Below are 26,889 nucleotides of genomic sequence, written 5' to 3'. Positions count from 1 at the left end.
ATTACACGTTGTTTTGCACGCTGGACTTTTCAAATTTCATAACACTTTCTCATTCTGCTCGCTTTGTTCGTGTTTGTATTTTATAATTAGATTATATTTGCCGATTGTATTTTTTTCGTGGAAATTTCAAACGACTTTCTCTTTTACTTATCAAACTAAAGTAGAGTTTTCGTCTTTTTCGTTCAAAAGCTATAGCTAACCGCGATATCAGAGACGATCTGTATTAGCGAGTGAAATTTCACTCCAACGTATTCTCTAATTATTTCTAATCATAATTTATAGACACGTGATAGCCTTATATATACATGTAATTTGTTTTAACAGTAATTTTAACACGAATTATCCAGCGACGATCTAAAATAAACGATCCAAGGAGAAACTTTTATAATCTTAGAAATCTTCGCGAAAAAGACGCTAAAAGATTTCAAAACAAATTGGAAGCTGTAATTCCGAATAGATGGCGATGAAGAGGAAATGAAAACAGGCGAGGAAAGGCACGCATCTGGTCGGACGTACGCAACGCGTAACAATCAGCAAGACGATTAAACGTCGAAACGTACGGCGTTGTTTGCTTTCTGTCCAGTTTCGATTCGAATCTAACGATCGACGAAGGATCTAATTTCTGTTGAAAAACTGATCGTGAGAAAGCGAGGCCCAGCCTTCTGGCTCTCTGTTTTAAGCATTGAATCGAGGTATGCTGTGAAATTCGCTGGGAATGGATTTCCGGCGTATTCTCACGTTCGACCATTCGCGGAAGGACACGATTTCCTGCTCGCGGATTCGATCCATTCTATCTGGAGGAGTACGAAGGATGTCGCGCTATCATGGTTACGTTTGCGAATAACGTTATCATGGAAATGATAAACAAATCCTATCGAGCGATAACTGGAAATCTTGGCTTTTTAGATAGGGTTGCTTTCAGGGAATCGTTTTGCTTCGTTCCCAATGACTCTACAGTTTCCTTACTAATGGGTAAAAACGCAAGTGGAGAGTGCAAGTTGCGACACACGAACGCGTATGATTTACCAGACGCGCTGCAAATTGCTTTGCGATTGTACGACGCGAATTTTCTATTCTGGGCCTCCCAATTATACAAAAAATTATAAAAAATAATATACAGGTCCATGTACTTATTGGCTACTCATCGACAAATAGAAAGTCTTCGCTTACATTATTATGATAATCATCGAAGCTACTCCACCACATCGTTTCTTTCGTATATAGAATCTATTGCAAAATACGAGAAACAACGGTCGATATTTCGCGACAAGCTACCAACAAAACGAAACGAAACGAAACGAAACGAATCGAATCGAATCGAATCCGCGGTGAACATTCAGCATTGGTGAAAATCATGCGCGGTGACTCACATTCCCGCTTTATTTTCAAACATTGTGGTGTGTAACTTGGAGCGCGTTAAGCACGATCGGCCACAATTAAGTAACAAGCACGGCCGTTTCGAAATCATTTCATAACGAGACCTAGATTCGACCGCTCGGCCTGAAATTCGTTTCACTTACTCTCTCGAGTGCATACGTTCCATCCACTCTGCATCGAGCATTCGCGATTAGAGCACAATTACCAACAAAGAAACGGGATTCTGATGTCATTTCGCGTTATTGCCGCTATAATGTCGCGCAGCTCGTTATCACTGTAGTAGGTCTGATCGCACCGAATGCCATCCTATTCCGCTGAATTGGGTTTAGTAGCTTTCAGTAGTAAACGTACTCCCGTAGCCTCGTTACTCGCTTGATCCCGTTATTACTTTTACCTCTCAGCTATTTCGTTTTACGAGAACGAGCGTATTTAGATGCGTGTGACCGTGTAACTCGATACAAATTGAAAGATACGTAGGTAGTATTTTAACCACTGTGAATGACTCGTTCATAAAATCATTTAACGTATGTTTAATAAAAATTTGACTATATATATCATTGTTAATTCTTTATTAGTATCGTATTATTAATCGAGGAATATATTTCAACGAAACAAGAAAATAATACATACGTACAGGTACATACACGATAATCGATACTCGTTAATTTTACGATTACTCTTTATCGCACTATTCGAACCTATGAAACAAATTCCTCGCGTTAATTCAAGCAACTCAAAGTCTTCGATCCAATTAACGTTGAACCTTTCGTTACGAGCGTAAACTATTAATTGCACGAACAACTCAAACTTATAGAACCTAATACATTCTCTATCGTAAAATAACCTCGCTTATGTCGTGCTCAACGTTCCCTAGAAATCCACCGATCCTTTCTGCGACGAAGAATAATTAAGCCTCGGAATAAAAGGTGAAACACGAACGACGTCGAGGTCCCTGAAATATTCATACGAACGGTACTTATATCCTCTTTCAAACAGCACGTATAGGTACGTACGTCGAATCACCGCGACGAGCACACCAATGACGTGGACCTATTCTCGTTCGTCGTGATCCATCCTCGACATCGTCATTGTTCGTGGACGATCAGTCAGAAATTGAAAAAAAAAAAAAAAAAAAAGAGAGAAAAAAATGCAGGAGAAAGCCAAGAAAAAAAATCGTGGACGAGGGAAGGAAAAAAGGCCGAATAGAAATCAGAACGGGAAAAGCAACGATTTTTGTAACGCCGTGACTCGCGATGAAGCTACGAACCGTGATGTCATCGCGATTTTTCACAGTGAAAGGGGAGCAAGATACGAAATGAGAGAGAACGCGAGACATCGAGGTCGATCCATTAAACACTCGTTTGCAGAGTGCAGTTCCGGGTGCCGGAGGGGGTTCCGCGTTTCATGGAAACGTGAAAACGAAGCGTGAAAAATCGAATTCGCACGACGACGCGTTACAAAGGAGATCGAGAGAAAGAAAGGGAGAGGGAGAGAGAGGCGACGAGAATCAGGACAGATAAACGACTCTATTACAATCGAGCATAACTTATCTGTCGCGATACTGGCGCAATATGGCCCGAAAAAACAGTATCGAACGATATCGAGTGGCGACCTTATGTCGCTTTTTACAGAAAATCCGTATTTGTCCTGTGCCTAACGATCGAGTTCTTGCGATGCATAGAATTACGTTAGAACATGGTACAAAGGAATTTGTTCGAATGCAAATATGTACAGTTTGAGTATGTACATGTTTCGTGGATGTTTTTACGTACAGAGATATCTACTCCGACTATCGGAGATACGTGGAAAGCGTTTGCCGAGAGAGAAAATACAACGTTAGCTTGTCAAACATTTTGTTGCCAAGATAAACCGTACGCGAAAGAAAGATTTTAATCGTCTTCTTTTCCAAAGTTCTTGAAACTCTGAATTCTTTTCAGTCCAGATATTTATACATGATTGTTTCTATAGAAAGTTTAGTTTTATCATGCAGCCTCGAATCTTTCGAACACCGGTACATTTTTCAATGATAATCGCCGAGTTTTTATTTCCAGTTACTTTAATCTGAAATTTCGATCGTCCAAAATATGATTATATCTCGTCCATAAAAGTAATAATATCGAGATTTCATTTTGAGTAAAGTTTGTTGCACGCCGAGATTTAAATAACAGTTTTTATTACGTTGAATCACTTTCGCTTCTTATTGACGCGTTTTAAGGCACGCACCTAACAAAGAATGCGTGTAAAACGTATTTCCGATTAACCAGTTATCACATCGAATCAGATATCGGGCTATCGCATCGTAAATTGTAAATACTGATTCATACTGATGTTTGTTGCGAGTATTCGGATAGATATACATCTAAGATATCACCGATTTTCCTTACAGTCTTGTCTTATTGATTTCCTCGCTTCGCGCTCCATGTATTCTCTTTTATCATAAGAACCTGTTTTAGACAGAATATTCGATAGATATATTCACGCATTCCACATCGTTGTAACCTCCATACTTTTTATTTCGTAAAAAAATGTTTATGCATAAAGCATTTATGGTAAATCGTAAGAAAGTCTGAAAAAATTTAACGTTGCAAATTTAAAATTATTGAAAATCTTTAATTCTATATAGTATCCAGATATCGTATCATCGCGATAACTTTAATTGTTTTCGCTGTTTGATATATTAAAAGAATAGTCACGACCAAATATTCGAATGCTAGTCTCCTAGTCTCGCTATTCGACTTGTCGCCTATCATCGAAGAGACGAGCAACGAGTTCAATTTGGAAGGTCGCCGTGAGGAAATCCACCACAGAGAAGCGGAATCGTGCCAACCTTACTCCTTCAGCCAACCTACCAACTACCCAAATAACTCTCTGGCTCTTTTGACCTGGCTTGAAAGGCAGGTGGCTGAAACAGGCTACCGCATAAGTAGGTCTTGCGTATTCGTATCGTAAGTTCCCGGCAAATACGAACCCTTTGAAAACGCCACTTAAACCGAATCTACGTAAAACGAATCTAAGCAAATTCAAGCTACAGTCAGATGCAACTTCCATTCAAATTCGACGTTGCCTCGATGTACGCGAAATATTTTACAGCTATTTTATCTACTAGTTATAGATACTACTATAGCTACGCTTCGTCGACTGAAAATAGAGATGGTAAAGCACCGGCGTGGTAACTACGTAGCTAAAATGACGTGATTTTCTTCGAGAAAATAAGCGACAGGGCTTGGATCGCGGTTCGTGATCGTTCGCCCTTAATTAAGGTAATCCTCTCGGCGGGCGAAAGCGAAATAAAAAAGCTCGCGTTCGCTCACCGAGCAATTTCTGGCCAACTAACGGGACTCGCGAATTCGTCGCTGGAATCGCGAATTTCAATCGCTTCCTCAACTTGATTTACGAGAGCATCCCTCGTACCCTGTAGCCCTTTTGTTCCACGACGCTCAACCACGATTTCCTCCAACATACTCTTTTGAATCTATATACGTTTAGATGGTCGTGCAAAGCTTTTCGTCGACTCTGGGATCGGCGAATTCGACGAGGCACACATATTTCAGAGAAATATCGCTGATCCTTGTGTACAAATTATAGAAATTGGATAAAATACTTTGCTATGTTTCACGTATGTCAGGCGTATCGCGGTAAATACGTATCCCTTTTTTAAAAAAAGCTGATCGTAAGTATAACAACAAAAAAGAACTTCACGTGCAAAAGAAACTAGCAATCAAAATTTCCTCAAATTCTACAACTCGGTCGCTCGACCGAACGGCAAACAGATCGATGCTGAAATTAATTAAGATATTTGTAAAGAGTACATTTTTCTTTTTTAGCAACGTTCGCCATAAATTCGGCATAAATTGGTTCTCGTTCGCTTCCGGAGGCAAATAATAACGCTCGGCCAGTAAATTCGGACGAGTATCTAACGATTCTTTGGTCGATTTCGCTCGATTTTTCTTCATATGGCGCGTGAAACGATCGAAATAAATTCAAACGTATATTCTAAGCGTATCCGAGCGTATTTCAATCGTTGAAACGCAACTTTCGAAGAACACAAAGCAAGTAAGCAAATGTTGCGAAGCGCGCGCGTTAAGCGCACCTAACCCAGACCTAACCATGTCGTCGTTCTTTCTCGTCGAACCCAAAGTACAACTATGCTTTAGAATCTCGCGATGGAAAAAAAATGTCGTTCTCCATCGGCGTCACGTCGAGCCACGCTCCCCATCGTGATTACAAAGTACACAAGGCGCGCACGCCTACCTGAATGTATCCCAGCGTCCGCGTCGGCGTCCTCGAACACGGACGACTCGGTACCCTCGTCGTTATCCGCGACAGAATCGTCCGGCGCCTCGTCTTCCTTCGATTTCTCGGCGTTCGACCGGTGATTCTCTCCCCTGGCTGGCGTCACGACGCTACACGGATTGTCTACCGACGCGTGCCTGCCAGTCGTCGCCTTCACCAACGTACTCGTACTCCTGGCTAACTTGGTGCTGTGCGTTCTACGTATCAACAAATTGGTGAACGTCGTACTGCCATTCTGCTTGGTTCTCGTCTCCGTACTAATTTTACCAGCACCGTTCGACTTCGAATCGTGATTCTTCGAGTTCGTCCGCTTATCCACATCCGGTTTCTTCCTCGAGTCCTCGTCCTCCACTTCGAAGCACGCTATGGTATTATTTAAACGGCTGTCCTTTCTGTTCGTATCCTTTCGACCGGTGAATCGACTGTGAAACCTCTCGATGGTTTTGAACGACCTGGTTCTTTCGACTTTCTTTCTCTGTTCGCAGCTATTCGTCACCTGCTCTCCCTTTGGAGTCTCGAATATCTTCGTCAAAGACTGCACTTTGCCTCTGGACTCGGGGAATGACTCCTCCGTACGTTTCGAATTTGACAAACGATCATCCTTGTTGCTCAAAGTACGCGTTAAAACGACGTTTGGCACCGTTTTCGAGTTACTTATGGGAAAGGTGTTACTGACGAACTTGTCGGACTCGGTGGTGATCGTTTTTGGGATCTTCGAGGGTTGTCGGGCATCGGTATCCAAAGATACGTAGAAGGTCGACCTTCGTTTCGGCGAACCCTCGATGTTCTCTGCGTTCAACATGTCTCCGGATGTGACTAGTTCACATGTCACGATTCACGGTTTCTTCCTTTCGCTTTGATTTACCGTAACTCGACGACCGTTCCATAAAATCCATTCGTATTAGTCGTACGAATAGATCCGTTGATCGGTTCGAAACAGAAGTTACGTAATTAGGGCGCGCCTTTAAGTCGCATCGAATCGTTAAAGACGTCGCACGTTCACCATTCCACCAGTTCCGCGAGAAAAGTTTACGCGAATACACCATACGTTTCTCACCATCGCGGCATTGGTCCGAGGGAGTTCACTGAAATTCACCTTATGTTTCCGTCTTCACACCCTACTCGTTAGAAAGAGAAGGAGAGAGCGAGTGGGTGGAAGGGGAGGAGAGAATGGTAAGGGAGGGAGGGGGAGAGAGAGAGATTTCGAAGGACCGAGAAAACGCGTACTGCGGTCGAGGGCTCACGAATTTCTCGCTCCCAACGATGCCACTAAATATAGATGGAGCGACGTATCGCGCCGCTCGCAGGAGCACGTGTATCGAGAAAAACAAATACAGCGGTCACCCTCGTTGCGTACACGGTCAGAGATAATGCCAAGCGTTGAACTGTGAACAGTGTTTTTACTATCGACCAATGTTTTCGCTCGACTATCGTCGCCGGTGACTCTTGTCCTTCGGCGGCCGTTTCGTGGAATCTCTGACACACAACCGATCATTACACGGTCGATTCACAAATTTGAAGATTACGGACAGATATTTACGACACGCTTGCCTGTTGGCACCTTTTAATCACCGGTGTAGCGTTTCCTCCGCGCACTCGTTTTCTCTCGATCGACGATAATCGACAACGGTACACGAGTATCCTATGTACGACCAGCACGTCACGACAGTTCGCACAACGCCATGTATAAGACGTACATTGTCAGAGACAGGCGAAACGGTTCCGAGAATGCACGGAATACCATCGGTTGACACGTATATGTACGACCACCGAGAGACTCGCCATGCGTTTCAAAATGAATCGCGCGATAAAAGAACAGACCCCAGATGAGAACTGTGTTTTGTTCTGTGCACGGGAATGTCGAACGCGATTGCTTGGATAGAAAGGACTTGAAGTGGTCGACCGGGCACGAGGTATATACGAAGAAAAGTAAAAGGATCTGAGTCACGACTTCGAGATCGGGTTCGCTCGTGGTCCGGCGTGGCCGTCATCGCGTTCGAGGAATGCGCGCCAACTGTCGAGATGAGTACGGCGGCATCTCTCGTTTCTCTTCTCAAGGACAGGCGCATCAACCACCGTTTTCCCAGCGACACACAAAATCGACAACGGTTTACGACGAACGAAACGGATGAACGCGAGCGGAGCAACGTCGCACGATCGTCCACACGGCAGACGGCTTCACGACTATCTGTTCGAGCTTCTAGCGAAACCGAACGTAACACGCAGCGCCTCTGGCGGCCATACCGAGCAAACGCTAGAGACAACTCGTTGCCGCACCGCGCCGCGCCGCGCGCCGTGCTCGTAGGCTCGAGCGTAAGGATAGGCATGGGATAGGATCAACCGTGTCCAGAATGGCATTCACGACATTCTTTCTTTATATATATATATATATATACATATTATATTCTGGTGTTAATTACGATGTTATTTACGATATTGTATAAATGAATTGTACCAATTCTTTTCAGCCGTTTGGCATAGCTAATATGGAAAGAATCTTCGGGTATACGATTAGCGAGATTCTTTCGCGGTACTAATTAGAGATGTGGGAATTTTAAAAGGTACGGTAGATAAGATAACCGAATGCTGGGCCGCTCGATGGCGGATTGAAAGTGACCGCGCGAGATCTAGCGAGGGAGGGCAGACTTTTATAATTAACCTTTCACTGATATCACGAATATTTTTACGTACAATCGGAGTAGAGTCGATTCCATCGAGAAATACTCGTATATCGTACGTATATCGTACGTTTCGCGTGCAATTATCTGTTACATCGGTCGTATGCTCGCGTTAATGGCAATTCATTATGAAACGCTAAACTGTATGCTGACACAAACTGATTAATACGATTAATTAAATCTTGAAATTCTTTAAAATATCTTGTTGTTATTAAAACGTAGATGTGGAACATGACAGAAAGATTAATTAACCGCGCATACATATCGGTGTGTACATACACGCAAAGTATTAAATCGTTTCGAATAGAAGAAATTCTCTTCTTTATCATTTTAATTTTTATGATCAGCTTTAAGGTAATACGATTAATTTAAGACCAAAATTTTACCAGAGAAAAATTCGACGATGCTGCGAAAATAAAAAACCAAAATGACAAATACTTAAGTATTTACGTATGGTACATGCATATGTAGATAAATATAAATCTACAGACTTATAGTCTACAAAGCGAAATTCATTCTTTTTGTGTTTCCAATTTCACATTTGGTAATTGCAGACGTTCAAATCGATGTTCATTCAACGAAATAACACGTAGCCGCTAAATGGATTCGGATTCTCAAGTTACAACAAACTTGATTTCATTCTTATTCGAGCCCATTACACTCGATCAAGCTTCTATTTAGGAGAGGTTGAGTCGGTACCTTTCTTCGTACCGTCGTATAATACAAGAATCTAATTCCGTTTGCGATTTATAAGAATGAAATTCGCGTCACGTTCCAGCCGTTGATACCGTGTGTCAATTGCTGTTCAATGGTCACTACTGTTCGAAAGCTCGTCCAGCTCGTACTTTCTTTTCTACACCTCTAAACGAACGGTTACTTCCAAAAAAATTCCAATATTTACGCTTAAAATCCAATGAAATTCACGCGAAATTAAATAAAATTCTACATTAAATTTCACCTTTGATCACTTTCTCGCTCTTGGTTTATTTAAACGGCGCCATAGAACTTTGATCGTTCTAGCCGATAAGCGCGATTAAGTACTTCGGTGTATCGAAAAAGTAGCATCCTATCGACTGTATAGTAGTAGGAAATATCTTTCTGAAAATAGAATACTGTCTACGCGAATGATTTTATCCTGATAGACTTGCGTTAATGATTTCCAGCGAATTAATAGCTTCGACGAGTTACAGAGGAATTTAAAATGATGTAAAATTGTTAGGTATGTATGTAGCGTTCGTTTGAAATAAGCAAAAACGATTTTACTTTTCACAGAAAACGTTTATCTTCTTATTTCCACGTATTTACATCGACTTAGGAATATTCGATTTTTCCTCTGTCTTTAGATATTGGTTCGAGATCGAATAATTTTTTAGAAGAACGTCATCCGATAGATGTAACACGGTATTATTCTGAATCGATGTAATTTTAATTTGATTTTTATATCGTACGCGACAAATCACGTAAAATAAAGAATACAAATCAAAATTGTCTGAATCGAAATCGTTGTAGAGGTTACTCACGATCCAATGGTACCAATGATTAAATATCGAATGTGAAATTTAAATGTTATCATCGATGATGTTCGAAGCAATTTTTCATGTCTATTACCAACGTTCCAAGCATCGCTGACTCAGACCGGACCTAAGATCGCAATCGATAATCGTTTCCTGCTCTGCAGGAACTCTTTCGAAACTGGAGCAAACGCCGTCGATTTACTATCACGACGATTTCCATCCTGTGAGCGAAAAAAGATAATTTAACAGCGTAATTCTGCGAACAGGAAAGATTCATAAATAGTTTGGTGAAACCAAGCCGCTTCTGCAAAATTGTACGTTCAACCGGGTCGATCGTTTTCGCCGGACAATTTCTATGGCAACCGTAAACTTTACGGCGACTTTCTCCATAAAATGCTACATGATACTATATTTCGCTGAAGAAAGTAGTAAATTTTTATATCGACACTAGGACTATCAACCTTTAATTATATACCTAAGTATAGCATACGTAATATATGACTGATTATCGTTATTATTATACACATATTATAGTATTATTACGTAAATTAAATCCGAGACAGTTGAAATTTTAATTCCGACGGTCGACGACTGTTCTTTATCCGATCGACGGATGTCGTTCAACCGACAAATTTTGCAACTCTATTTAAGTTTCATCACAGACCGTAGATGCCGTGCATCGATACGAGCAGCTACGATTTAAAATTCAATTTCGTCAAGGCAACATACGACTTAGCTTGCTCGAGTAGTCTTCAATTGGGTTATCGGAGCAATCGCTCAATTATTATCAATTCCATCGTCCCCGATCCAAGGCATCGATTCAGCATCAACGTTCGATTATTGACATAAACTTGTCCAATCAACGAATGTTGCAACCGCGATTTAAATTTCATCGGGAACAGTAGGTGTCATCCTTCGCGTGTTTCTCGCCAACAGGTGCCATTTATATATACTTCTATGTTCCCAGTGGGCGCAGTCCGAGGAAGCAGAGGATGTCGTTTAAATTTCAATTATATCAGAGTGTAATCCTCGTGCGTCATCCTGACCCCCTTAGCTTTGCATGACCATCGACGGATCGCTTTAAACCCAAGAATCAATTTTCTTTCTTAACTTTTTACGAGACTGAGATTTCGTGTACGCTCCGTGATTAATTACATATTAAATTTCATCTAAAATTTTGAAAACTGGCTTATTTACGCGACACGCACGCAATCCATGTAGATAGAACTTTCCAAGCAGCGTGCTTATACAACGAATCAATCCGAGTATTAAAAGAATTCAAATTAAAATTCTTAGATATGCATTATGTGGGCGCATAGGCAAATTGAATGCAGGCACTGTTGCATCTAAGACATGTATTGAAATGTCGGCTGTACTTGCACAAGGTGGCCAATTTACTTGAAATTTAAGGAGAGTAGACCCCGAATATAAAATTCTAGTTTCGGGCACTTATTACTTTTCGAGATATTAATAAAAGTCTTTCGGTACCATACGTGCGTGCAACGGTGCCTGTACAGACGTTACCAACACAACAGTAGCCGATGACATAATAGCGACAGGAGCCTCGGGATGTATTTATAGGACAACGACTAATGCAACGAAGACGGTTGTATCAGCAACGTCTGAATAGGTAGCATTCAACGGTAATATAGTATCGAAAGATTTGTATTACTATCTCGGAAACCAATAAATATCCAAAGCTAAAATTCTAGGTTTCGCCTCTTTTACATTTCAAGCCAATCGGTCACCGGTGTCTTTCGCAAGAATATCCAAAATATCTAACACTGAAATAACGAAATGGAGCGTAAAACTAAAAGCACGGAATGCTTTTTTACGCCTTGGACGAGTGTACGAGTGTTGATATCTTCGGTTGAAATTCGTTATCGACGATTCTTCCTCGATTTCTCAAGCAGTCGGGTAATGGCGGAGAAGGCGCGCTGAAATTACGTTCAATCGACGCCTCATTCCGTTCCAATTCCAACGTGGAACGTTGATCGATCGGGCGATCGCGCTTCGAATTTTCCATCCATCGAGCGTATCTCTACATTCGTACAACGAACAGCGATCGATTCCGCGCAGATCATGGACGGCGCCGTGGGTCGCGTTCGTCGCTTGCAAACGATGCGTACGAGACGCGTAACGCGCACGCGTGATGGATCGCCGCGCCGCGTGCACGAGGAAAGCCACGGAGCTGCGTTACGCTGCTGGATCCTGCTTGTTTGCGAGGAAAACGTGCGTCACGAGATTCTTTTTCATTCGACACACGCTACGACCCCTCTGCACCACGTCTTCCGTCCTTCCTGCGCCCCTCGACGCCCCGTTTTCTTTCGCGTTCCACGACGTCCATGTTTCTTCTCTTCTTTCTTTTTCTTCGCTTGCTGGGAGCCCTTGCGCATGATGGAGTTTGTCTCGGCTCGGCCGTTTTTCGCTGTTACTTGATTCATCCATTCTGAGCTTCCTTCGATCCCGTTTCTTTTTCGATATTTCGCTCGACGTTCCTTTAGATTTTCTCGCGTTTATCAATAACTTTTGTCTTTCACAACAAATTTAGCACAACGTATTTAGGTGAAAATGTATCGTTGTTTTATTAAATCCGTCAAACGTAGCGCGATGATCAAAGATTATAATTCGAACAAATCGATAAATCGGAATAAATTTCCATTCTGCGTCGTTTAAGACCTGCAATCGTGAAATGCAAAGTACGAAATCTGTCGTTAGTTCGTTTAATCGCATCTCGGACGCTTTGTACCAAGGCTAGACCATCGAAGACAAATTAGCCAAAATCACTATCATCGAAACAACTGCAACCCACTCTTCCAAGGAACTGAACAATTTCCTCTTTCAATTTTCATGATTACGAGACGCAAGGTTTCAATATAGCTCGCAACCTTGCTTAATCACATCGCACTGATCCCACACGACGCCCACCATTCAAGACCACACGCATATAATGTGTTCGTATGAAAAAGTGGCACGAGTGATCGAAATACTTAATTCGAGGAAGCTACGAGCGTAAAAGAATTTTAACGGAAGAACGAGGAAAAATTCGCCGAGGATAAGACGGTCTTAGATAAGTCTGGAACACACTGTGTTAATTTAATATGTGATTTCTTTAACAAAATCTTGTGTCGTATCGGCATAATCGATGAAAAGAACGTAACCTCTAACGCACAGCGATAAATTTACCAGCAGCTATTATAATAACGAAAGAGTTAACGTACGTTTATAGTGTACCTTTTTTGATTGAAAGTGACAAGTCCAAAAGAACAGCAGTATAGCAGATAGTCGTAAATAAGGACAATCTGACGCGCAGCGAACGTATTAATTTAAAACCGACGCAAATATTACTCTCAGAACTTATATTATCTACAGACACCGTCAACTTGCCGCAATTAAAAACAAATCTGGATCAACAAGAAGCTGGACGAGACACTTCGCGTTTAATTACCCGCTCCTATTGGTCGTCCTGAGAAACTTTAATACCGCACACCGCGAAATAACGCCATCAGCCTGAAAAAAGAACAACAATGGCAAGACGCGTAAAAACACGTGTCTTAGCACGAGTAACTAAATTCCACGAGTCATTAACGGTAGCAGCGGAGAGACGAAGAAGCGAGAGACGCCCTCGACGATCCTAATTAACGATTCCGGCATCGATCGTGGTCGATTCGCGCGGCTAGCCGCGACGCGAAACCGCGAAACCATCGTGCTCGGATACAATAAGCTGTAATTAGTAACGAGCCTAACGCGATCCGTCTGATCTCGACCGTGTCTGCGTTGTAAATCAAAACTTATTTCCTCTTGCAGTGATAGAGACGAAGGAACGAGAATTATTGATTCGACCGAAAGATAAATCGCTGGGCTAAGCTTGTCCAGGATAGCAATTACTTTTCGCGACATTAATCATTACCTCGGACGTGTTTCTTCGAGTCTTCTTCTATGGGATGTAGGGCGGTTTCGATTATCATACTATCGATTGTGAACGCTGACATACTAAGAGAAACGACTTTCGATTTGTAATTTAATTAACTTTAACTCTTTGCTTTGTAATTTCCAAGTTATATCGTTGACGCGTATTTGTATCTTTAAGACTCCCCTTATTTCATCGTGCCATGGAATCGGTATCGTTATTAGGTGATCCAAAGCCCATTCGCCATCGACATCGACAGCCTCTGCTTCTCGGCTGATTAATTAAAGCCGACGTTGAACACGATGGAAAAGCCGACGATGCCACGCCACACCGCGCCGCGCCGCGTCGGGGTGAACGACATCGGGGATCGCGTAATTATCAGGACCCGTATAAGACACAAAGTGCACCGCGCATTCCATTACGTATTCTATTAACGTTGGCAATGAACTTCGCGCTGTCTTAATTCTAACCCCTATCGTTCCCTTCGTTCGCTGCTCGCTCGCGGAAAATAAGCGCCAGATTTACGAGCGGATTAAACAACGCCCGCGCCACGCCGTCGTCAACGGATTAAGGGACAACGTTGATCGTGCGTGTAAAAAAAGACGCCGCTCCGTGTAGATCCGTGTGTCTCTTTCCCTTTCGTCGCGCCGCTTGTTTTTCTTCTTTTTTCTTATGCGTCGCGTCGGTTGGCTCACGCTGTTTTTATCGACGAGACAGTTCGTGGGGAAAAGATACGGTAGTCGATGATGGGAAGGACCTACCGGCCGAGGGTCGTAAGGCGATACCAAGGACAGGGGATAATACGAAACTAATTTATCGGTGTCTCGTTGAAGCTACGAGAGATCCTGTGTCAATGTGTTACTACTACCATTGTATGCGATTCGTTTTGCGTTTCATGCCTGTTGGAGGCTCGTTGATGATTGTTCGCCGATGCAGAGGAAAGTACACTTAATAAAAATTAATTGTTAAAAATTCTAACACAAGGTTAAAAATGAAAATAACAATGTAAATAATAGTATATCTCGTTACAAAGCTGAATTTACCAATATTTCATATACCCAGGAACAGAACTATCTTCTTTATGTATATTCCGTTAAAAAGAGAATCGTAAAACCATGCGTCATAAAATAGCTAGAAAACATAATCCGAGAAGAATGTTTCATATTTTCTGAAAAGATGTTACCACATGTCAGGATGGCCGAGCGGTCTAAGGCGCCAGACTCAAGGTTTTCACCTTATCAGTTACTAACTGATCCCCATGTGCCTTCTGGTCTCCTCTGGAGGCGTGGGTTCGAATCCCACTCCTGACAGATTTTTTGCAAGTTTTTAAAAAGCTTTTCAAAACTGAAAAAACAACTTATTTGTCTTAACTTTGCATAAAAATACCTCTGGACCTCTTCGACCGTAGGTAGGGCGAGTATCCCGAGTTCAAATCTCGCTGCATGTGGTAATTTTTTTATTTAATCAAAAGCTAATTTTTTTTCACAAAAAAAACGAGGAAATGACGTTTAATTGTCAATAAATGTTTGTACAAAGCATCACTGAAATAAAATAATTAATCTTGTTTAAATTCGTAATTATTTTATTTCGCAGCAACGTTCGTATCTATAGTATAACATTTTCAAATAATATGCTTTTAAATCGTAAATTACATACAACAATGTAAAATTACACCAATACTGTAATATTAATATAACACTATACTATAAAGAATACTTGCAAATATAAAATTTACGCAAATTGTGTTACTCGCATACCTATATTTGAGCTACAAAAGTAACGTTACTTATTCAAAATGTCTAAAACATTAAATGTCCTAAACCCGACAACTATGCTTCCAGTACAAATATGTCCTTGAATGGTAGACGTATGTGTATTTGTAAAGAACGAATTACTATTTCTGGCGACTAGCGCAATCCAAATTTCATTCAATAGTAGATTATAAAAATCCAGCAAAATTGATCGTACGTTAGTTACCGCAGCCGATTCACGCATCTTTCCACAATCGCTCGATATTGATTTTTGAATTACGTCTAGTCGATTCAAACGATCGGCAGCGATGGATCGACACGTAGATTGTCGGAAAATCGTGATTCATTGTACCTGCGAACGTTGCGCAATAAGTCAGATTCAGAGCTGAAAACAACGGCAGATCGGCCCTAGAACCTCTGTCGAGGTATTACGGGCTAGTTGGGTGCATGGGGAGAAAGGTTCGTTAGTTTTCAACTCGTTCCACCGTTCGACCGTAACGAAACCGCATAGCTATACGTAGTGTCCGCCCTGCTGTTTGAATAGGCACTCGCACGTAGCGTCGATACATGTACCTACCAGCTGATATTTTGTCTGGTCATTTACCTGGTTTCTTCTTCGCGATTCTCGAGAAATAATCGATAACGATTAGCCGTTTTGTTCTCTCGATCCAGCGGGTGATTTTTGGAAGTAACTGGTACAACTTGGCAGAGGTAATAAGATTCGAAAAAGGGAGTACCTGACATTTATGTCACGATTTATTTCTCCTTCTCTCTCTTTAAGGCTGTAATATACAGTATCGAAACATAGTTTAAATTTCGTTTTTCAATACTATAGTCATATTCGAATACTGGTAACTCGAACAAGAATACTCGTGTTTAATTTTACCGCGGTATGCCATGGTATTTATGGTACCACGACGCTGTAGGATCTTTTCACGACTGCGGCAGACCCGATAAGGAATTACGATCCGATAAAACGACATATATTTTCAATTAGATTAACTTTGCGCGTAACTGCATGTCGCACTAACGTTTTACAATCCTCGCTTTATCCAGCTTGGAAAGGGAACACCGCCACCAGTGAAGGCTTGATGATTTATATTATTTGCATAAGCACACCGGGAGTCACGTTGTACATTTTACATCTGTAATAAACCTTTATTTATCTTTAAACTCTATTACAACGCGTTTATACTTATTCAAGCTGTACAAGTGGAAGTTGTACAAATATATATGTTGTGAAACGTTCACACGCTGTTAATTGCAAATGTCATTTAAACGGTTGCAACATGGAACAAAATTTTTCGAAATCGAACACGAACGAATAGATGTTTGGATTATCCTGTGTTATAAGAATTGACGAGAAAATATAAAGATAGACGTTTTAGCGTAAGAAAATGCTACTTCTCGAAATTATTATTTTACTATGATCGATTAGGAGACGGCGTGTTCCGTTTGAATATATTCTCGATTTTTCAATTGCTACGAATAGCAGAATCGGAAACAGAAGAAAGAATTACTACGCATCAGGCTTCAGGCGGTAGAAACATGTGGAAGCTTTAAAATTTTTGTGAAAACATAAGTTTTTATTGAAAATTCTTAAATTATGCGTGTGTTTCATGAGTGTACGAGGTATGCACTCGAGTCTCATTGACATACCAATAAAGAGGATACGCAATCAAGAAAATTATGGCGGCTGCTGCGAAGAATTTGCGTGTGCCAGAAACTAATATTCTTCAAGCGTAAGTATCTAAATATGTAATCGTAGTCAGTTTGCGTAAATTTTCGCAAATGAACGTTTCAAACGAGATAACGTTTATCTGAATTCTGTTAGATGGAATCACTTTCACCTTGATCGTAAGAGATAAAACGAAAAGTTTATCCAACTAACTGAATGGTTATGCGTTAGTATTCCGTTCTAAATCCGTGAAAGTGATATAAAACATAAAAGATATAACTTGGAAAAAACGAAGCTGGCACCCCGCTGGGGGTAGCCGCCCACATGCTATATTTATTTTTTATTTTTATTTTTTTTTTTCTTCACCAACAAGATATAACACTTTACCAAATGTCCATAAGGACAAATTGTAAAATAACCAAAATAAAATAAAAAAAAAAGTGATATAGAAAATTTCCAACGTATCGATTGCTATAACCGGTCAGATGTAACGCGGATAAAGAAACAACGAAAAAAGAAACGGATTGTACCGACTTTGCTCGCTGAAAGTTAACGCACTATTTGTGGTTTATACGATCTTCTGTTTTCGTTTTCCTCGATTCGGGATGGATTTTCTTCGATGGATTTGATATTACCGATACGTTGCAGAATATAAGTAAAACAGAACGTAATTAAAAAATGCAAGACTCTTTACTTCTGTTACATCTTATACAGAACAATATTATCGGTATTTTCTTAATAACTCAAAGGCAAACTTTTTTTTTTAATTACGTATAACGAAACATTCTAGGAAATTCAAATTACCTATGTACGCGCATATCGTAAATACAAATTTCTTTGTACTAATAATATTTATATAGTACTACAATATTTACATATGTACTATAACGTTTAGGATAGTATTTAGACGCGATTAGATCGGTTCTAACGAATCTGAATGCGCGTTCACTGGAAAATAGAATTTGACAAAAAGAAAAGTGCACCGGGTTGGAATTATGAACGAGAGAACGATGCGCAGTGGAAGGGTGCAGCTGTACCATAACGTCAAGTTTCTTTTTATAGGGGAGTGGCCGAGAGATTTGCATACGCTGGCTGGACATTCGCCAGCGTGCTTATTTCGGATTTGAATCAATGAACGGCCAATCCTGCTGACTAGTTCAACGAGCAATGCGAAATTCGCAAGCAATGCAAATCAATGCTCTGGAATCGAGCCATCGGCCCGCCGTTGTATACACAGGCCGATTCTTAGTTGCGTGTTAATGTACAGAGGGGTAAATCTAAAAGATAGACATAGACGTTTATTTGGTACAAAGAGGATTTAGAAACTTATCTTTCTAAAGCAGCGGTGAATTTCTTTCAACGAGAAGACAGTACCTTCCAGCGCTATCGTAATAATAACGATAAGAGAAACGGTACACTGGATACTTCTTTGCTGTTTAAAAACTATTTTTCATTACATTCAAGACCCCTTTGCATCTACGCGAACGATTTATTTGCCAACGCGATGTTTCAAACGAAATACATGTTTTTTAATATCGAACTCTGCCCTTTTAGCAAGAACGCCGATGACTCTCAGTTGGTAGGCGTTTGCGGCGAAATCGAAAAACAACTACAAGCCGTTTCTCGCGAGGTAAGAAATTCACTCGTGCGAAAGCAAAAATCAATCTCGTTCGTGTAACGATGAATTTTGAGTTACGGTAGTAAGAGTCTAGATCGACTTTTAATCTTTCGCTTCAAGCTCCACAGATGATCTTATGAATCTTAATATTTACGTACTTACTTGAACGATTAGATGTTTGAACAATAGGCGTTAAGGGAATTACAAATATTCGACGCTAAGTATTTTCTTCGCATTAGTTTAGGTCCTCGAATACAAATTGTAAGAAACACGATTAGTACAATTACTGTAAAGTTTACCGTATTAAAAAGGAAGGAAAAGAATTAAAGAGAAAAATTATTTAGATAAAAAGTTTTATTCAGGAAAATAAACCATTCCGCGTGAACTTTATTTTATGTTTGTATGCTTAAATTTCAGCGTTCAATCGTTTGTTTCTGTAAATTGAACGCAATTTCGTGCAAATGACAAACGTTATTAAGCGCTAGCTTCTTTCCGACCCTTTCTTCGCGAAGTAAGCGCGATTGCGAATTGTAGTTTATTTTTAAATTTCCCGCGCAATCCTAAAGATTACAAATCGTACAACGGGAAAGACGGAGGAAGCGTAAGTAAACCATGTACTCTTTCCATTTTGAAATTATATTACGCGTTACCTATAATTCAACAACACCAAATGAAAGCGAAATAATCGGTATGATGAATGTATAATAAATAATTTAAAAAAAAATCATCGATAAAATCCGTAGTGAAATGACTTTTACAGTCGTAAAAAGGTGAAGGGTTGGAGAATCGAACGAATTTGACTATATTGTTGTAACAATCGAGTCAAAGCAATCCGATCATGCGTAAGATTCTAACTCGTTTGTTCCCTAAAAACGTACAACGTGTTCATTTGCCGAAAACTATCAAATTGCGAACGAAAATAGCTTGGCGCGAGCTAGGCTCGGACAAAAACGTGGAAGATGGTTCGCGAAAGGCAACGAGAAAAAAAGAAAGAGACAATACGAGCAAGTGGACGATACGAGCTGTATGTAATTCGATTCCTACAGCGTCGTGACGTTCAACACCCAGCAACCACGCTACCCACCTGCTGTCCGCGCTATCCACCAGGGTCTACGTTGCTGGAGTGTCGTTTCGAAGGTGATCAACCTGTGGCGCATATCGTCCAAATTCCCGGGGATCGGTGCACAGCCACCCAGAAGATAAATTTGCTCGTCGAGACGAAAGCGACAAAATTCGGACCATCGGCCAGGTAGGAAGGACGTAACGTACTATGAGCTGTAATTAATTACCACCTACGATTCTCCAACAACGAATTTATTACCATAATCATTACTAGAACCTCTGCGAAGAACAAATATCTGAAAAATACATAGATTTTTAGAGAAGCCAACTCGAGCGACGTAATTTCCTATATCGTTGCAACTTTGGCAAAAGGAAAATTAAACTCGAAACTTGTTCCACACCTTCGTTCGCTTCAAGTAAACCAACTTCTCTTCCAGGATCGCGTCTTATCCTCGAGAAGATTCAACGACATCTAACGAATCGTGTCCAATAGCGAAACGTCCTATGACCTTTTGCTTGGAATCCCGCGAATGTTCAGAGGGACCGGTCGCTAGAGCCGTCTTGGTTCCCACAGAAAATCTGTCCTCGAACGGCGCGGATAAGATAACCACGTTACACGTGAAAAAAGGCGATAAACATCCGGACAAACCGTATTCCAAAGTCGCGTACGGCCCAACGATCGAAGAGACGGACACCCGTTGTAACGTGGAAGAGCGTGACGCACCTGTGACGTTCTTCGGTTGTACCGCGTCCAAGAAACAGGCGACAGCTAGGATCACCAAGTGTTTGAAAAACGACAGGGACATTGGAGCGAAAAGGTGTTTCGAGACGCGCGTGCCTCGAGACAGCGACCGGCCCACGGCTGTGGGTTTTATCTGCCCACCGGAGAAATCGGGACCGTGTTCGCACGGTATTCTCGAAACGAAGATCGACGAGCGTGGACCGGAAACACGAATGATCACTTTTCCACGGGCTGAAGATTATTACGGTTACATGGAATCTAAGGCTTGCGAGGAAGGACCGACCGCTAGGATAATCCAACAATCAGCCGATACTATCGACGAAGAAGATCGTTCTCGGACCAAAGGCTTCGATGAACCTGCTTCGAAATTCCAGTGTTCGCCATTGAACTACGCAGCCACTTGTCCAAGCACGAAGCAACCGAAAGAAAAACACGTTGCCGATATTAAGCGCGATTTGCCGACAGTGAAACGTAGAAACGGCCTTGATTCCTCTCGCGTCGATAAACCAAATACCTCGAAACGAGAGGCGAGAAGACAAGTTTGTCCCGCGTATTGCTGTCAGCCAACACCCAGACCTAAGTCGTGTTCAAAATCGTTCGAGCCAAATTGTCGAAAACCTCGTGGCGACGCTGTCGCTTCTGGTCGTGACCATCAGTCTACGGATAGATGGAAATCGTGTTCGAGCACGCTTCAGCAACGTCCAGAATCGCAGACCGACTCTACCGACGTTAAAACGCAGAAATATCTCTTGGTACCGTGTACAGTTGTGGACAAAACGAAGGATGAAACGTACGAAAGCGATACAGGGGACTGTACAAAGTCGAAGGGTGTTCCTCGAATTACGTCGGAGGAATTGCTGACTCGGTATAGGGAATATATGCCTCCGAATATACTGATTCGCTACGAAGCATGTCGCTCAAAGAGGAACGGTCTTCAGGATCAGTGCACTTTGCCTGTTCCAAACATCGTGCTCGAATTAAAAAGGAAAGAGATGCAATGTTTGGAAGGAATCGACGCATGTCCCGACTAACCGCAAACCAACGAAACCACACAGCTTGGTTTTATTTCGTCGGCCTTCGATGAACTTGAGGGAATAACCAGGGTCGACTCGTGTTCCTTTTCTTTATTTTTCCCTAAAAGATGTTCGGACGCGTCTTGGTCGAGTCCGTACGATATATAAGTGTCAGTAACCGTCGAAAAAACGTAGCCTCTTTGCAAGTGAAATTGTAATTTACGGTGCAACTCGCTTAATAAAATTGTTTCTAATGAAAAATTGCGTAAAACGCGTTTATTAAGATGGACATTCTCTATAGCGTAGATGATACTGCAACGTAGATAGCATAGATTTTCGAGGAAAGTTGAGAATTTGGATGGATTTAGAAGGTTCGGAAATACTTGGCGTCGAATATACGAGATATCGTTCGTCTTATTCGTTACAGCAAGGTTGAGAATAAAATTATTTATTCCGTACCTTACTGTGTTCGAACGAGTATTATGAAATTCATTATCCATACATAACGCAGCCGAGGTCGTCGGGAGACGCGAATCGACGTCTCGTGTTTTTCAAGCGTTGCCGACGGCATACGTGAAACGACGTTTTTTATTTTTCCAAGCGTTGCCGCGTTTTCCATTTACATATTTACCTTGCAAAATTGTGCGGCAGGTGAGACTACACGCACGCGGCGGCATACCGACGTCAAACTGCTAATTTGAATTTACGGCTGAGAAATTAATAGAATCCCATTTTCAAACTTTTATGCGATAGTCGATTAAACGAACATTTAGTCGAACGTATTTACTTGTTTAATCGTAAATTTGTAATATTCGAACGAGAAATCGTAACGAACAACGGATTTTAACGTGACAAAGGATCAAGTACGAGATGTTTTCTAGGAAGAGAACGTTGAAAAGTCTCGGCAAGTTCAGCGCGCAAACCCACGGCCAAAAAATGGAGATTCAAAGTCCAAGAAATTGTTGGAAAAACCGACCAACAAGATCCGTCTGAAAAAAATTAAATCTCGAGAACTGTGTGCAGGAGTAGTTTACATAGATTGCGATTGCTACCATCGAAACGGGCTGCAACACGATTGTCCGCGTACTCCCTGCAGTGGTAAATAATTTACGATAAACAAATGTACTTATTTTCTCGAAAAGAAAAATCCTGCTTTTCACCTGGTGCAAACTCGGAGCGATAGCTATCGTGATTTCGCGGCGAGTGAAAAATAATTAAGCGTTATTTTAAATTGCGGTTTCTTTCAACGGGGTCCGAAGTCGGGCAACCGGGCACCGGATGATTCAGACGATACAGAAGACGAATCATATGCGTACGTTCTTAAACGAATCTAGCTTCCTTAAACCGATCAACCAAGCGACTCTTTTCTACGCATGCTAGTATATTTCCTATCACGTATTTTATAGAATTCCGAAATACACACTAATATTCTATTCCTACGCTGTCGAAAACTAATTATCTGTGAAAGGTCCTTCGTGCAAAGCGAAACCCTGGCCCAAGTGCGACATGGCGGAGTATTTCATGAACAAGTGGGATACGTACTATGAACACTTGGATACCATACCACCTATTTCGTTTTGTGGATCGAAGGAGCAATGGTTCGCGATTCTCGAGGAGGAACAAAAGAAACTGAGAGAAAAGTGTGAAAAGATGAAAACTGACGAAAAGAGACTGCCGAAAAACTGAAGCCGCGTCTACGAAGGAACAGGTAAAAGGAAAATCGATTCCGCTAAACGACCGACTGAATTTATCGACAAACGTACTCGACATCGTCCATCGAACGAAATTCCAACGATAAGACGAAATAAAGATCTGTTAGCCCTTAAACGCACAGCGATTGCCATTTTCCAGCATATCGAAAACGTGTTTCATTCTGTTCCTTATAAACGGTGGAAAATAATGAATTTTCTGTGAAAACGCGTACACGTGGTGTATCGAGTTAAAGAAAACAAAAGCCACTGGATATTTACGATCGAACGAACGTTCGTGTTAAGGTTTCGACTAATTCGTATGCGACGTGGCTAGAGTCATTTGTGGCTATTCGCGTTTTGTGATTCTTTCCACGTTGAAATCTCGTTATTAAAAGAAACAAATGAACCGAACGTGTGTACCGGAAGCTGCGGTACATATTCACGACTCCGCCGCTAAGAATACTGTTTTATTTCCGGCACCAGCGATACAGGATACCGAAATACCTCGAATTTCTGCCTGAAAGGCAACCGTAAATCGAATTTAGATTCCTTCTCGAGTTAATGGTAACAGAAAAATTACGCAGACCTCCGATAGAAGGGCTTTTTAAGAGGCACGTCACGCAAATATACTCCAGGACCACGTATACATATCGTTCTTCGTTTTCCGGTCTGATTAGCAACAGACTCGACGTTAATAAATAGAAAACGATAAACAAAATTACGGCTATAATATCAGTATAAATATTATCTCAGCAAAATTCCATCCGATTTCAAAATATAAGAAACGCGTTAAAAATACACGACGTGTAGATTATTTGCTAATACGTACGATTATCTCGCGGCACTGAGAATTATCCCAACTTATTTTTTTTTAAATGTAAATTACATAGACGCGCCTTTGTTTTATACATGAACGGCTATTTTTACGTTTTCGTTATCTTATAACGTTTGTTATCCAGTTTGATACATTACACCGAAGAGGGAAAATGCTTGGCTATCTGAAGTGGTAAGATTTTGTAAGCTGCTCTTGAAGAAAATTAACTGTTCGCTGTAGCTTAGTCTTAATTAGGGCACTGCTACGAAGCCATTATTTTGGATACAAAAACTATCTGTTCGTTAATTCGTTCGTTAATTTATCGCGCGTTAATCATTGGAAACAGTACATTTTATGTTCTCGCGGAGTCGGTAGACCATATACGTTTAGATCGCCGATCAACCTAATAGCAGCGCATTCCTTTTCACGAGCAAATGTACTGGATTCGTCGATGCGACGATTTATCGTTTTTAGATACCACTATTCCAAAAATATCGGTAGATGTTCCGTTAAAGTTGGAAGAATCTTTGCGACGACGAAATAAAGTCCGATCGTGGAAAGAACGCGCGACACATCCCTCGACTCGAAGCGTATGCATGTATATCCGTCGATATCTAATCGTCGTGGTCCGCCATCGGAGCCGAGGAACGCGTTGCGTCGCCATGCCAGTTTAAAAACAGCTCACCACGGAGGTTCGGTTTCGTGGATTAAAAGGAAGGCGCGTGCACCGTGCACCGTGCACCGTGCACAGGGTCGCCGAATCGACTCGTGTCTGCCAGGAAATAACGGAGCGTGATCCGTACCCGTGAGCGAACCACTTCCGTCCCCCTTCCCTTCCCATAGCCATTTGCATCTAGCATTTGCATCGGGACGACGGCATCTGAATAAGAACGGCAACCACTTTGTTCCACTCCAAGCGATACTTTTTCGTTCGACTTGTTCCTCTCTCGAGAAACATCGATTTCAAAACACGTGTATCGACTAATCGCTGATCCATCGGGTTAGCGACGACCGAGAGAAATATTTTCAACGTCTTTTCTGATTCGAGGCGAGTGATCCCAATCGATGGGAAAGTATAAAACCAAGTGCGAAATTCAGCTGAACGTCAAAGGTAAAATTATCCAGGATATTGGATAGTTCCAAGGAATTTCAAACCATCTTCGGAGAATAAACGAAAAGTGGTACGGCAAGAAAAATCTAATATCTTCAAAGAGTATTATTCTTAAAGTACCTATTTCGGACCTATACCAAGGATTTCCCTGTCCCTTTTCCCAATGAAAAACAAGATCGTATCGCGACCGTTCGTGCTTGGACCGTACAAACGACAGGGTGGACACGAATTTAAAACGAACGATTCTTCGCGTCGAAGCGAGCGAACAGCAAGGGAGTAGTAAAACGACGAAATAGAGACGAAGCACGACAGAGTTCGGTGAAAGCTCGAGGAATTCGAGAGAGAACGAGACGAGAGACGGATAGCGGATACGAGAGGACGGCAGAGCGTGGAAGCATTCCAAGTAATAGAAAAGTCTACGAAAGACGAAGGGCGGCGGCATCGGAATACGTTGGAATCGGGGGACAGGTAACGAAGAAAAGGATTCACTTTTATTTGCTGGATATCGATATGTCTGCTCGTTGTTTTACTCTTACTCCGTTACCGATACCAAGCCAGGCTCGTAGACTACAGACTACAGAATTAATTAATAAGATTCGATAATCTTAATCGGACGGTTCACTTTCGATTATTACAGAGAAAAAAGAAAGAAAAACGCGATATACTCGTGAAATTACTAAATCGGATCTATATTTACCGGATCGTTTGGTCATTCGCATTACAAAGAATATTCCATCGATAGACGTTGTAGGAGACGCGCGTGAAAGGCAAAAGAGGATCGGTTCGATGGTAGACGATGTTTGAACGGAGGATATTAAAAAGAGATATCTTTCGCTCGTTATACGGAGGCGTTTTTATCAGAGCGCGGCGTACAAACGTCGTCGCACTTACGTCTCGTGCGTGCAACAATTTCGCTAACGTAACTGTTTATGTAATTTAAGACACGTGTAACCGTTACCGATCGCTTTTTGCGGTGGAACACGAGGCAGTCGAAATTTAACGCTACGTAGCATGTAGCGGCGGATGGATGGAAACGAGGCACGGGATCGGCTATCCGGCCGGAGGAAGAACGAGAAAGAAAAGAAGCGCAGAGTCCGGCGAAACGATGCAACGCGGAGAACGTATACGTGACTAAACAACGACGACCACAGAGACGCACGACTACAGTGGCGAGTTACGATGCGACCGGAGCTGCTCGAGTTGCAACGTCAGAACGAATTAACAGGTAAGAACGAACGACCAGGAATTTTACGACATTTTTCAGTGAGTCGCGAAATCGTGAAAGTATTCCACAGCTTACGTAAATTAGAATCGTAGGTCCAACGACTTTCGAAGCTTCGAATAGAACAGAATTACGGGCAATCGCGTAAAAACGACCAATTGTTATTCCGATTTTAGCAACAACCACCATAACGAGAAAAACTGCGACGAAAAGGTCTAATAGCTTCGAAGAAAGCGCGTTTACTGAAATTCGAAGAACGGTTGGCTAACGCGTGGCGAACAGACGTGGGAAAGGAGTGAAATTTGAAAGGGAGAGAGACACGAGTGGTGTGAAAGCGACGTGGCAACGGGTACCGGACGGAGTAGCCTCCAGACAGAAATTAAAATTTTCTGTCTGGTTTGCACGAACGGAACTT

The 26,889-nt window shown here is 41.7% G+C and overlaps 2 protein-coding genes and 1 non-coding gene across 20 annotated transcripts in view; 1 reads left to right on the top strand and 2 right to left on the bottom strand.

Annotated features, from left to right (window-relative positions):
* The window catches only part of LOC132905207 (ras GTPase-activating protein raskol), a 256,732-nt gene that overhangs the window by 58,449 nt on the left and 171,394 nt on the right, over positions 1 to 26,889 (bottom strand). For 2 of the 18 annotated variants that reach the window (XM_060956262.1, XM_060956265.1), the window contains exon 1: positions 5,629 to 7,863. The exons of 15 other annotated variants lie outside the window; for them this stretch is intronic. In XM_060956262.1, the coding sequence (XP_060812245.1) occupies positions 5,629 to 6,472 (844 nt within the window). In that variant the 5' untranslated portion in view covers positions 6,473 to 7,863. Of the gene's footprint in view, positions 1 to 5,628; positions 7,864 to 26,889 lie in introns of those variants that run through there. One more of the 18 variants, XM_060956258.1, reaches the window with a different exon arrangement.
* The window catches only part of LOC132905228 (uncharacterized protein C1orf131 homolog), a 144,980-nt gene that overhangs the window by 74,576 nt on the left and 43,515 nt on the right, over positions 1 to 26,889 (bottom strand). The gene's annotated exons all lie outside the window — the stretch shown is intronic.
* On the top strand, positions 14,961 to 15,082 carry Trnal-caa (transfer RNA leucine (anticodon CAA)). Its single transcript has 2 exons — positions 14,961 to 14,998; positions 15,038 to 15,082. It is a non-coding gene; the product is annotated as a tRNA-Leu (tRNA).

The sequence above is a fragment of the Bombus pascuorum genome, chromosome 3, assembly GCF_905332965.1.
Source record: "Bombus pascuorum chromosome 3, iyBomPasc1.1, whole genome shotgun sequence".
NCBI classification, from domain to species: domain Eukaryota; kingdom Metazoa; phylum Arthropoda; class Insecta; order Hymenoptera; family Apidae; genus Bombus; species Bombus pascuorum.
Note: the sequence above shows the minus strand (reverse complement) of the source record. Positions and strands in the feature narration are given on the sequence as shown.